General features: G+C 45.1%; 1 protein-coding gene across 2 annotated transcripts in view; it reads right to left on the bottom strand.

The window, feature by feature from the left end:
• Window positions 1-13485, bottom strand: part of TSPAN14 (tetraspanin 14) — a 91952-nt gene that overhangs the window by 29554 nt on the left and 48913 nt on the right. For both annotated transcript variants that reach the window (XM_075934797.1, XM_075934796.1), the window contains exon 3: window positions 576-626. In XM_075934797.1, coding sequence (XP_075790912.1) covers window positions 576-626 — 51 coding nt within the window. The remainder of the gene's footprint in view (window positions 1-575; window positions 627-13485) is intronic.

Raw genomic sequence — 13485 nt, 5'->3', positions numbered from 1 at the left:
GTGGCCACAGGCCAATCTGGAAGGGGTGGGGCCTCCAACAGCGTGTTGCCAGAGACACACGATCCCTTTCTGATGTTTCTATTCAAAAGGCTCTCGTGTTCCCAGTGGCTGCTAGGCAACGCATTGCCTGACAGGTGCAGGGAAGGTGCCAGCCCTTTACAGAGAAGCACTTAAAAGGGCTCGCAGCTCCCCGCGCCTCTAGCGCCTTGCTAGGGAGAGACACACGAGGCCTTTCAACTGTTTCTCTTTAAAGGGCTTGCGCCTTCCCCGTGGCTGCTAGGCAACGCATGGGAAAGACACGAGCCCTTTAAATAGAAGCAGTTAGAAGGGCTCACACCAGGGGTGGGGCCTGGAACTGCATCGCAGGCCGGAAGAAAGCCGGAGGTGGGCCGGATCCAGCCCAAAAAGGCTTTTGCCCACCCCTGATCTAGGACTTTCTAGAAAGCAGTAAATTATTTTTTCCTGTAAGAATTTAGCAGAGAGCTTTTTCACTCCTATTATTTCTTGAACATGAGAGACTAAAAAGCTTTAAAAAAATTGATTAATGCAAAAGCAATAGTCCATCATAGTCTTACCTTTTCACTCCATGCCCAAAGCCCGGCTGCAAGGAAAGCAACTCCAGCTAGCTAGAGAAAAGAATACAAAAATTGATTAGTCCATGAATCAGCAATGAAAACAACAGTTCTGACCCCCACGTTTACAAATATTCACTATTAATACATGTAGTAAAGGGAAAAGGAGTGCGCATTTCTGAGTCTCTATCTGTTTACAAGGAACAGCAGTCTTCTCATGAAAAAAAAAATGTTTCAGCAGAACATAAAAATCATCTGATCGGTTTCTTATTCCCTAATTAAGTTAGCATTCCCTGTAGAAACAGAAGGAAGGGCTTTTTAGGACTCTAGAGTGAGGTCAACTATTGTCTCCAAACTAGGATGTGAAAAGTTAGCCAGTTAACCTTCATGGGTGATGCTTACCAGCTCTGGTTAGCTGGTGGGCTCTGGAGCAGCTCCTTGCTTGCCATGGAGAGGCAGCCACTCCAGCCCCACGGGGCCCACTGCAGACAGAGGCACTCCAGCACCTATCAGTGGCATCTTTGACACCCCCACCCTTTAATTGGTTAACCAGTCAAACACTACATTTAACCTGTTAACCAGTTAAATGGGATTTTAAATCCCTACTCCAAGCTGATGAAACCAAAACATGGGATGACAACTGTTCAAATCTAGACAAAACTGATAGCTTGATCCTCAGACATATTTACTGTGAATTGAGTGGGTTCAGCACATCCCTGGAGATGTTCCCCCCAGGGCAAGCTTAAGCCATGTGTTGGATGGCCCAACATGTAAAATGGCAAAGAAGGCACTTGCATTGCTGAATTATGTGGCTAGCCAGAGACTCTCGCTCTCTAGTTGTGCTGGAGATCTGGTATCATTTGCCAGTACTGAATTTACTTAATTTTGATGAAAACTGTAGGTGATGGTTCCTGAACCTCAGGACTTTTTCCTATGTCCCTCAATCATGGTGGCTATTTCTACACTGCAAATCAATTTCGAATTAAGCTCACACTAGTTATTCCAAAATAGCTTATTTTGAATAGCATATCTGCATTAGGGAAGCCTGCCTCAGACTAATTTTGAGTCTTTCCTGTAGTGTAGACGTACTATCTCGATGTAGAGCCCCAGGAGGCACTGGGGAGGAACAACTTAGCCCCTCACCAGGGCCATTCTATTTCGAAATGGAAGAAGTGGAGCATCTACACACGCCTTATTTCAAAATAGCTGGACATCACCTTTGACTCAAGCCTCTTTCTATGCAGTCATCTCGAGGCTATGTCTAAACCTTGCAGATTATTTCTGCAGTACACTGCTCAGATACCACCTTTTCTGTCCATCCAGGCAGCTAAAACTCTCAACCAGGTCCCATCACCTTGCATCTCAATTACAACATCCTCCCCCTGGCCTTGACAAATAAATCCATACCCATTCAGAATGCTTGATTTCCTCCACTAGCTCCCTCTTCTGCCACAACTTACGGTCACTCAAGGCCTTTTCCGACTATTCCCCACTTTCAGTCAGTGTCAAATCCCATGCCAGATAGTTGTGGAAGTGCAGCTTCCATTGTGCAGTTATTGCATCTTCATGCTTTCCTTCTATACTAGCCTTTCATGCTTGGGAGGAGATCCCCCATCATTTTTCACAAACCTACCTCGTTACCTTCCTTCCAATTAATCATCATTCACTGTCTTGCCTACAAAAAGCTTGATTACAATTAAGGAGAGGTTTCAGCACATCAGCAGTCTGTCATGGTGACCAATAGGGTCCTTGTTTCCCTGCATTCCCTCAGTCTGACGGGGTCCACCTGCTGTCTCATCTTAGATTGTTTGGGGCAGGGGTCTTTTTATTTTGGCTCATATGCATCTAGTGCATTCCTAGAGTCATAGACCAGAGCCCCGGGAATTACAGTGTTACAAACAACTGGTTATCTGACTTGCCCAAGGCCACAGAACCAATTGGGGGATAAGCCAGGAACAGAATCTAGGCCTCCCATGAGAAACTCTCTTGTAATAAGCAGGGCCGCTCACAAGCCCCGCACTGCACATGTGCAAGAGCCGCATTGCGCATGCGCGCGACGCCGATAAACAGGGCACACGGCTGAAATCTACTCGCCATGGGCGAGTAGATTCTCTAGTTTGTTGAGCCCTGGTAATAAGCATCATTACAGACCTAAGAACAGTCACACTGGGTCAGACCAAAGGTCCATCTAGCCTATTAGCCTGTCTCCTGACAGTGGCCAGTGCCAGATGCTTCAGGGAAGATTATAAAATGCACCATTCCCGGTCATCCAGCTTCAGCTTCCAGCAATCTGAGTATGGTCAAACTGGGGCACGGGGGAGAGAGGTGTATTGGGGGGAGGAGGGGGAGGGAACTACCATTTTCTGAATGTTCCAGTCATTCAGTTAGATAAAATCTTTCTTCTCAAGGACAGTGTGCACCTCCAAAAACCGGTACACTCTGGTCCAGCAACATCCATGCTCTATCCCTCCATGAACTTTTTGGTGATCACTGGTTTCCATCAAGTGACTCCTGGGCTCTTGTTATTTACCCTTTCACACAAACTTCTGCGTTCACTTTCTCTATACCATTCATGGGATTTATAGACCTCTATCATTGCCCTCCTCCATCACCTCTTCTCTAAGCTGACTGCCCCCATTCTTTGTAATGTCTCCTCAAAACACTAAACCCTGAAAAAGCTTTTTTTTTTGGGGGGGGGGGGGGGGAGAACGACTTGTTCTTAGTCCATTGCATCCCCCAACCCCATCTACAAATAAAAATCTCACTCCTTTTAAACACTGTTTATTAAAAAAAAAGACCATGACGCCACCTTAAGGGATCACTTTATATATTCCTGTGTAAAGGATATTATCCCATGGCCCATTTTTTAAAATCTTATCTGCACTATGATGATCACTTCTGAGAATTTTATGCACCACTTCCTGCAGCTCATTCCCCAGTTTAGTACTTTTACAGTGCAGTACCAGACTTTGCGCTACTTTATTTCCATTTTCCCCAATGAGTTTTCTGTGTCAAGACTCATTATCTAACTCCCTTCCATTAGATAAGCCGTTTCTTTGCTTTCTGCTCCTGACTTATTTAAGACACTTTGAATTAGGTGGTGGGGATTAGGGATGTAAGCAGGTAGTCGAGTCAACCAGTTGCTTCCCCCCCCCCCCCCCCACACGCTGTCTCTGTATCAGAGGCAGTAAGGGGGAGGGAGAAGAAGCCATCTCCACGGGGTAGAGGGGGAAGGCGAGGGGAGGCAGAGGTGCAGTGGGAAATAGCTCAAGTGTGGACTGAACCAGTCCCCGCTCCTGCTTGTCCAACTGCTGTGCCTCTGCCTTTTAAATGTAGTGAGAGCCCCACACTCAAGACCTCTGCAGGGCTTTTGCTACATTTCAAAAGACAAAGGAAGCACAGAGGGAACCCAGGGTGAGCAGGGACTCCAGCAGTTTCCGCTTGCCCCAAGTTCCCTGCTGTGCCTCTGCCTTTTAAATGTAGTAAGAGCTGCAGGTGGCTCTTACCACATTTAAAAGGCAGAAGCGCAGCCAGGATAGGGAGCATCCCACTCCAACCCTTAACTAAATCGAGTAGTCAATGGGAATTCCATTGACCACTTGATTAGCTGGTTAATCAAATTTAACATCCCTAGTGGGGATAGTCTCCCAACTCCTTTCTTTCCAGAAAGTAGCAAGTTTGAGACACATTTGAGCCCGATCTTGCACTGACTAAAACACTGTACAACTCCCATTAACTAATAGCTCATTAACCTGAAGAAAAAAAAATATCGATCCTTATTCTGACCTTGTGATCTCTCTCTCATTCTCAACTCTTTGTAGTCACAGGCAGCATTATTCTTCAGTATCTAAACAAGATGACATTTTCCACCTCCATGTCTGATCTAACCAGCTCTTTATCGGCTCCAGCAGTAATCTGCACACCTGTTGACCCTGTAGGTTAATAATATGCTGCTATAGCCAAAGCTTTTCCATAGTTCGAGTGTACATGGAGATCCCAGTCTCATTTACCCAAAAAGTGTGTTGGGCTGGGGAGGGGGTGGCACATATCTGAAGCTCTGTGGATAAACAGAGCTTCAGATAAAGGAGAGGAGACACAATCAGAGTCTGCTCAAGACAAATTAGCATTTCCACATGCCACCCTCTTCCTCCTATGTCTAGTGTGGCAGATTTAGCCACGCTGCCCTTCCTTTGTAACAGAGGTGAATGGGCTAAATCTGCCATCTTAAGATGCTGCTTTCCTTACCTATAATTAGAGCAGCCCATGTATTCAACCAGCTCTGGAAATACTGAGTAGTAGATGTAGAGTCGTTAGAGATGGGAAACCTCTACTTTGCCCCGGCAAGCAGGGTATAGTTCCCACGAAACAGGCTGAGTCAGATATTCGACAGAGACCATACTTGCTTTCTCTCAGCATTCCTACTGCACGGCCTTTTAGCTAACTGGAGTTTGCAAAGATTGGGCTCATACCCAGCTATCAGTCACTCAGGAATTTCAGTTGGCCACAGCTGTATCATGTTAGTAGAACACCTTTTTTTTAAACTGAAATCAGTTCTTTCCTATTGTGAAGGCTGTTCCCCACTCTAGCACGACAAATGCAGACGTGCAGGCCTTCAGGAGCACTCCAAAACCTTGCCTCTACAGGCTCTGGTACAAAAACTTCCCCCCAAATCCTAGTATCCAGATTTTGGGGAATCCACTGCCACCACCCAACTAATTCCAAGAAAAAAAAACACGGAAGAAATCACTTGGGAAATCTCCTCCCTAAGGTAAAACTCTCCCCCTGCCCCAACCTCTGTTTTATTTGGAGTTGGGAAAAAACAGAGGGAATTCACACACAACAATGGACTCTGCCCTTGTAACTAGGTGTTGAGTCCTAAGGACAACAATAATCAATCCTGGTTAATCAGAAAATAAAACAATCCTTTACAATTACAACAAAACTATAGTTGCAAGCATAGTAAAGTGGCTAGATGGAAAGAGCCACCAATTGATATATATACTCCGGGAAACCCCCTGGGCTAAAACTTAGTTACAAAGAAAAAAAAAGCACTTAAGCTCAGACATTTCCACATCCCCAAACAAGGAAAACAATAAATCCTGACTGACTGTAAGCTTTTCCCTACTTACACATTTTAAGCAATCCGTTCTCGGAGAAAAGTGTCTCCCACATCCCTCAGTACTTGGAAGAAATGGTTTTGCCTCTCAAACAAAAAAGGGAGAGAAAAAACCCTCTCTTCCAGTTTGAAATTCCTACCTGCATTGTTATTGGCTGACCATCCGATACCTGGCTAGATACAGGAGACATCAGTTTACCCCTTAGTCACTGGGTGCTGGTCAACACTCCTCTAATTATGACATCTATGATTTCTATTTTGTGCTTTCTTGCTTCATAACATGCACAATGTGCCTCATGTGACCAGGATTCATTAACAAATGTGGTCCATTGGTTGGATCGTTGGCTTTCCCAGCACAGGTGCTGAGGGGGAATACAGTAAGAATGCTGGCCCATAGAAACACAGAACGCTAGAACTGTAAGGGACCCTGAAAGGTCATCAAGTCTAGTCCCCTGCCCGTGGCAGGACCAAGCACTATTTAGATCATCCCTGACAGGTATCGGTCTAACCTGCTTTTAAATATCTCCATTGATGGAGATTCTACAACCTCCCTAGGCAATTTATTCCCAAGTTTAACCATCCTGTCAGTTAGCAACACTCCTGTTAATGCATCCCAGAATCACGTTTGCTTTTTTTTGCAACAGTGTTACATGCGGTCTCATATTTAGCTTGTCATCCACTATGAACCCTAGATGCCTTTCTGCAGAACTCCTTCCTAGACAGTCACTTCCCATTTTGTATGTATGAAACTGACTGTTCCTCCTTAAGTGGAATACTTTGTATTTGTCCCTACTGAATTTCATTCTATTTACCTCAGACCATTTTTCCACTTTGTTCAGCTCATTCTGAATTATGACCCTATCCTCCAAAACACTTGCAACCCCTCTCAGCTTGGTATCAGCTGTAAATTTTATAAGTGTACTCTCTATGCCATCATAGAAATCATTGATGAAGATATTGAACAGAACTGGTCCCCAAACACTGATCCCTGCAGAACCCTACTTGTTATGCCCTTCCAGCATGACTGTGAATCTTTGATAACTACTCTTTAAGAACAGTTATGCACCCACCTTATGGTAGTCCCATCTAGGTTGTATTTCCCTAGTTTATAAATAAAGTCATGTGAGACTATATCAAATGCTTCACTAAAGTCTAGGTATACCACATCTACCGCTTCCCTTTTATCTTCAACGCTTGTTATCCCATCAAAGAAAGCTGTCAGGTTGGTTTGGCATAATTTGTTCTTTACAGATCCATGCTGTTGCATAATCTTCCAGATGTTTACAAATGGATTCCTTAATTATTTGCTCCATTATCTTTCCTGGCACAGAAATTAAGCTGACTGGTTTTGTCCTCCCTCCCGCCCTTTTTATAGATGGGCTCTATATTTGCTCTTTTCCAGTCTTTTGGAATCTCTCCCAACTTCCATAACTTTTCAAAAATGATAGATAATGGCTTAGATACCTCCTTGAGTGAGTATTCTAGGATACATTTCATCAAGCTCTCATGACTTGAAGACATCTAGGAGAGATTCAAATGCCCCTCGCTGATTAGGGCGCTCCAAGCCAGCAGCATGTGTTTCTACTGGTGGTGTAAAGCCGCACATGTCTCAGTTCACATAAAATTTATTATGTACATGGATAGAAAAAAAAATAAGAAAATTGCCCAGCATGCCTTCTGTAGTAAGCCTGATCACCCCCTTTAGATTATTGTAAATAGTGTTCTTCTGCCACTTCTATCTCAGAACCATCACTTGTACTGTTAGCAGCATAGAGTAGTAATTCTTTTCTCGAGGCTGATCTGCTATTGCCCTCTAGCCCTGAGAATATACACCTGCTGAGAAACAGATAGATAGAGACCAATATCTTTAAAAACACCAAACCCTACACCACTCTGAAAAAAACAACGTTTCTAGCAAAAGCAGCAAAATCTGGAGCTACCACCTTCAGTGAGCTGAACACTGTAATGCCACATGGCGTCAAACAGGAAGTCGGAGGGGGAAGGATGGAGTTTCTTTATCATTACGTGTGTTTGGCAGAGGTCAGGATTTTGAAATGTCACAGCTTCTGCTGCCACTGGCATGGCACTGAACAGACTTGGAGGAATTCCTGGATTGCTCTGCAGCTAAACACACAGAATGTCTTGATACATTTTATATACAGGAACTCAAAAGAGCGTCAGGTGATTCTGCACAAGTTCAGTATCATATTATAAGACAAGCACACACAAAGCAATACAAAATAATTAGGCATGATCCAGCCACAGATAGGTAAAGTGATGCTAGTTAAAAAAACCCTAACATTTCAAGGTACTAGATAAGCAATAGCAGACAGAACACATGCAGCTTGGTCATGTTGAGGCAAGTACACAGCTTGAGTGTTAAAAAAATAATCTCCATCTTAATAGGCTTTGACAAGCACATGAATGTTTCAAAAGTAGTAGTGACCTCGACACACCCAAGTCTAAGCAGTAACTTTTCAGATAGGAAATAAAAATCTTTCATTGCGGATTTTCTACTATATAAATTCACCAGGGGGCTGTGCCCCCTGCTCGCTGCACTCGCCAACCCTCCCTTACTCCTGCTTGCTGGCTTCTTTTGCAGTCAGAGAGCCTGTTAATCGTGCACTGAGCCCAGCTGCGCTCTCCATGGCCCCGAGTCACTCGCACCCTTCTCTACTCCCGCTCACCACACCCCTGGACAGGCAGCGAAAGGGGTCTCTGGGCGCCACCATGCAGAGGCAGGTGACTCTCCCCCCATCCCCCAGCTAGCCTGCCCCTACTCAGCCGTGTTGGCAGCTGCTCTGAACGCTGCTGGGCCTCCCCTCTGTGATGCTTCAGGGGTTGCCAGACAGCAGTGGCCACTCGGGGTGCAGCGGAGGATGGGGTGGTGTTCCCAATATGAGTGGGCCGTGCCCTAAGACTCGCACCAGCTATAGCAGTCCCCTGGGCCAGGGAGGTTGAGAGCCTCTGCCTGGGAGGAGCATGACCTTGCGGCCCCCGTCCTCAGGCAGCAAGCCAAAGCTCAGCCCACCCACACACAGTCATGCATTATAACCAGACACCAGAAGGGGACATGGCACAGTAGTTGCTTCCCCCAAGCAGGAGACTGCCAAGGCTGGCCCAGCGAACAGCCAGCACCTCCCCTTAGCCACCTGGCCCTGTGCTGCTTCCCTTGTGGGCCTGCTCCCGCGTGGCACTCCAGGCCATCAGGAAGGCCCCCCCAACATCCGCAGGCCCAACCACTCCGAGTCTCTACCCTCCAAGCAATGGCAGCGGTGCTACTGAAGCCCCATTCCCTGCAGCAGGCTGATCCGGAGCAGTGCCTATGAGTTGTCCGGTGCAGGGTTAGGGTTAGGGTTAGGGTTAGGGTCCGGTGCAGGGAGCGATTCCATCCACTGTTCAGGGACAGGCAAAGCCACCTGGCAGTCCAGCCTGAGCAGATTCTCCCTCCACAGAGTCCCGGCCGGTCAGCTCTAGCCTCGGCTTTTTAGGAGGTGGAACCTGGATGGCAGCTTTGCCATCCCCAAGCAGTGTCCAGGACAGGGAGGCCATTGGGGAGGCGGGTGGAGGTGGAGCCTGCAGGATGCAGAGTGTCACAATGGCATCACTCTGTCGTCCGGCAGGAAAAACTCTCTCATTGTTGCTTCGGATTGATTATTGCTGTACTACAAGAGGCGGAGGGGAATTTTTCAGAGATTGCTATAAGAAGGGTTATTAGGTTCAGCAGAAAGGACATTGGTCCTAGGAGGAATGGGGAAGGCAGTACCTGTTATTTCTCCCTACAATTCCATGCCCCCCCGATCTGGGAGTAGTAGAAAGAACATACTCATTTATTTGTTCTAACAATTTTTTTCTCTCTAGATGAGGGCTCCCAGGGACCTTTGGACATAGTATAGCAAAATTATAACGGATTTGCTTTTAGACTACTGTGTACATTCCACTTTTGCCAATTCCCTTATGTCACTTTCACTCAGAGGTTGTTGACTTGGCTGTTACAAGTTGATCTCATTTCTTTTATTTCAAAAGTATAGGTCTTCTCTGAAAAGTGACTAATACCAGCATTGTAGGGTTCCATTAATCACCTCCAGTACCTTCTAAGCCCCATAGCATCAGTTTACAATAAGGGGATATATTTTTCTGTCACTACAAGCTCTCAGATTGTGTTCTGAAGGCTAACGGCATTCTTTCTTGCTTGTGCATCACAAGCTTTTTTGTAGGCCAAATCACACCTTCAACACCACTGCAGCCTCATTGTTGAATCTCAGTAAATTATTCATTGAGAATCAGCAGCAGAAATAGATTCAGGATCACTCCTTTTTAGCCATGATGGCTCCATTAGATTAAAGGGACATCTACACTAACCCCCCAGATCGATCTAGGGAGGCGAATGAGGGCGACCGGAATTGCAAATCAAGCCCGGGATTTAAATATCCCGCGCTTGATTTGCATGTTCCCAGCCACTCACCTTTTTATAAATTGACTAGCCCGAAGTAACTGCCTGCGTCTACACGCGGCAGTGAAATGGGATTCCGGAATAAAACCCCTAAATTGTGGAATGAGGTTTACCACCGAAATTGATTTGCAATTCCGATCACCCTCATTAGCCTCCCTAGATCAATTTAGGGGGCTAGTGTAGACGTACCCTTAGAGACAGAAGCTTGCTTTGACCAACAAAGCAGCAACGTAAGCTGCTCATTAGAACAGATCTGTTTCTCCCCTTTAGATTCATTTGCAAAATTACTTGGATGAATTCATTTCAGCCTATGAATTGCTGACAATGGTACACTATGGGCCAAATTATGACACCCTTGCTCACCAAGTAGCCTTTAAATAAGGGCATCACAATCTGGCCCTAGAAGAATTGTTGCCAGTAGTCACAATTTGTGGAAGCCTGTCAAAAATTACTGTGTATTTCTGATTGACTAACACCATCACATCCAAATCCACCACTCTCATGACCTTGCAAGTACTTCTGAAAGGAACATTCTAGTTTGGCCATGTTGCGAACTAGGGACGCTCAAGAACATCTGTATAAATGTTTAACCGTTGAAATTTTTAGCGGTTACACATGGGGGGGGGGGGGGGGGAGCCAGCTCCCCACGAGCACCGCCTGATAGAGAGGCACCAGCACGGGGCGGCCGGTAGCATCCCACATGTACCAGCTCCCGCCTCCCTCCTGCTGCTGCTACCTCCCTCATGGGGAGCCAGATGATACAGAGGCAGCAAAGGGAGAGTGGGGGGGAAGGATGGTGGCGTGTGTAACCATTTGGATTAACTAATGAGCTTAAGTTGATCAATTAATCATGTATACGAGTACATGCTAGTATCCTTGCTGTGAGCCAGCATATTTTTCTGGGCATGCGCTTCCATTCTCACCTCCTAAATGCCTCAAATGCCTCAGATGTCCAAGAGAACAAAATCTTACAGAAGTGTGGAGGACCTGTGTGTCAACACAGCCAAATTTAGAATTCCTAGTGATTTGTACGGCCCACATTTCTCCCAAATCTATTTCCCAACCTCTAACTTGCTAAGAGGACTGACTCTCAGACTGAGAACACTGTTGAAGTCTCCAAGCTCATTTGGTATTTGAGGGGCCAAAGACTACCAAAAAAACTTCAAGTAGATTTAAATGTGGTGCTGTTTTTGTGATGCCAATCCCAGTGCAGAAGGCAATGGACAGACATAAAAAACACTACCTATGTGATCAGACACCTATCCTACTTTAACAAGTTCTGGTTGCTATCTACGTGGTCTGGAGTGGATACAGCCACTGTGGTAAAATCAAATGACACATCAGAGATGGTTCTCTCCTAATCCTTCAAGATGTTCAACTTCAAATCAGAGGAAAGGGCACCTAGCACCTCATTGGGTCCAGCCTTAGAGGCACTGCAGTTTCTATAATATGCTGACGTACCTGACCTACCCCAGTGATTTCATCGAAGTGGAATGAAAGGAGATTCACAGGGCTGCCAAACTGCGAAAATTTAAAGGAGTTCCTGGTTTTCAAAGTTCATGTAAGATTTTAAATGCCCAATTGATAACTGCTGAAAAAAGGTCTGTTAATGATATTCTGTGCTAACAGCCTTAAACCACAAGCAGCATGTCAAGGCTGTAAATTAGTGAGCCACGTCATGTTTGAGAAGTTTGTTTTGGGCGTCTGCCTGATAGACTCAACCGCCATCTTGGACCATGCAGCTGGCTGGATGCAAAAAAGTTAGGCACACCTCTGAAAACAGGAAATTCAAAAAAATCAGCAGCTGCACCCTTCCTGTCTTTGGGGTTATCCATCTGTAACAACTCTGAAAGGTTAGATTTTCTTTTTATATTCTGTTCAGAAAAAATACCTCTTCTTTGGTAGAAACGAGACAGAACTATGTAGCACTTTAAAGACTAACAAGATGGCTTATTAGGTGATGAGCTTTCGTGGGCCAATGGAAGTGGGTCTGGCCCAAGAAAGCTCATCACCTAATAAACCACCTTGTTAGTCTTTAAAATGCTACATAATTCTGTCTTTTGTTTCAGCTAGACCAGACTAACATGGCTGCATCTCAAGCACTCTTCTTTGGTAGGATTGTCTCCCAGGGTCACTGAATTATCCATTGTCACTGAGAACAATTATTCTCTGAAAGGAGACAATCATGCTCACACTTACTTTTAAAATCAGTCTTAAGCCCTCTCTGAATTCCCTCCTCTGTCAGCAGCAACACTCTTTAATGATTAAAAGCAAAGACTTAAAATCCAATTTACCTCTCAACAGACAGGGCTAAATTGTGTCCTTCAATCACCACCTGCAATGGGGCAGGTACACAGAAATCTTGCTTCACAGGCAGTCTAGGGGTATGATCAGAAACATTCCTATTGATGGAGTGGAACAAAGCTCCTTGTCCTTTGCCAGTTGACACTCAAGATCAGTCTTTCCAATGCTTTCTGGATTGTAGCACTACTTTAAAATACAAACTTCCAATGTGAATATTTATCTAACTTCTCCATATTTATGCTGTGAACTTATACACTGGTGATTTAGCAGGAGTGGAGAAATGGTTAAATATACTCTTCACTCCTTGAACCCCTTCTAGGGAGTTGCTCTTGTGGTCAGTAAACAACATGATTGCTTTCCTCCTCCAAGAGCAGGGACTGCTGTTCTGGGTGTCCTTTTTTGTTCAAGGTGCTGACTATTCCTTTCCTTGAACCACTGCATAGCAGAGTAAAAGAAGAGGAGCTGTGATTTAAAAATCTCAAAAAACATTTTCCTTTAACATGACAATGTTAATATTAGACTCATATTTAAGATAATTTTTATAAATCCTACATTTTGTACTAAATTGGACCTGAAACAAATCATTATCAAGTTCAGTACAAAAATATTGAGTGTGGCTCTCCTATGGTTTTCTACTAATTAAAGAAGGCCCCCCCCCATCTTACGACTGCCCGAGTTCCGAGCCCCTGCACTTACAAAAATGGTTGTAAGTGCGGAAGGGGCCGGAAACCCCCGACTTATGTCCTTGGCCCGCATATACAATGGTGCGTAGTGCCTATTGTAAAGGAGGGTTCAAGTTACAATGCTCCCGACCTGAGACACCTTCCCCGGAACCAATCGCATCACATGTCAGGGGCCTCCTGTACTGTATTTTTGTAAGCATAATGTAACGCCATTTGCTAAAGATCAGGAGCAGAATTAGGAAGGAATCTTCAAGGTGCACCACAATATGCCTCATTCTGATCTTCCTGTCAAAATAGCCTTTGGGACATCTCTAAACATTCTCCAGACGAGACTCCCTTCGGCACACAGGGTTTTGT

Source organism: Pelodiscus sinensis, chromosome 8 (assembly GCF_049634645.1).
Source record: "Pelodiscus sinensis isolate JC-2024 chromosome 8, ASM4963464v1, whole genome shotgun sequence".
In the NCBI taxonomy this organism is placed as follows: Eukaryota; Metazoa; Chordata; order Testudines; family Trionychidae; genus Pelodiscus; species Pelodiscus sinensis.
Note: the sequence above shows the minus strand (reverse complement) of the source record. Positions and strands in the feature narration are given on the sequence as shown.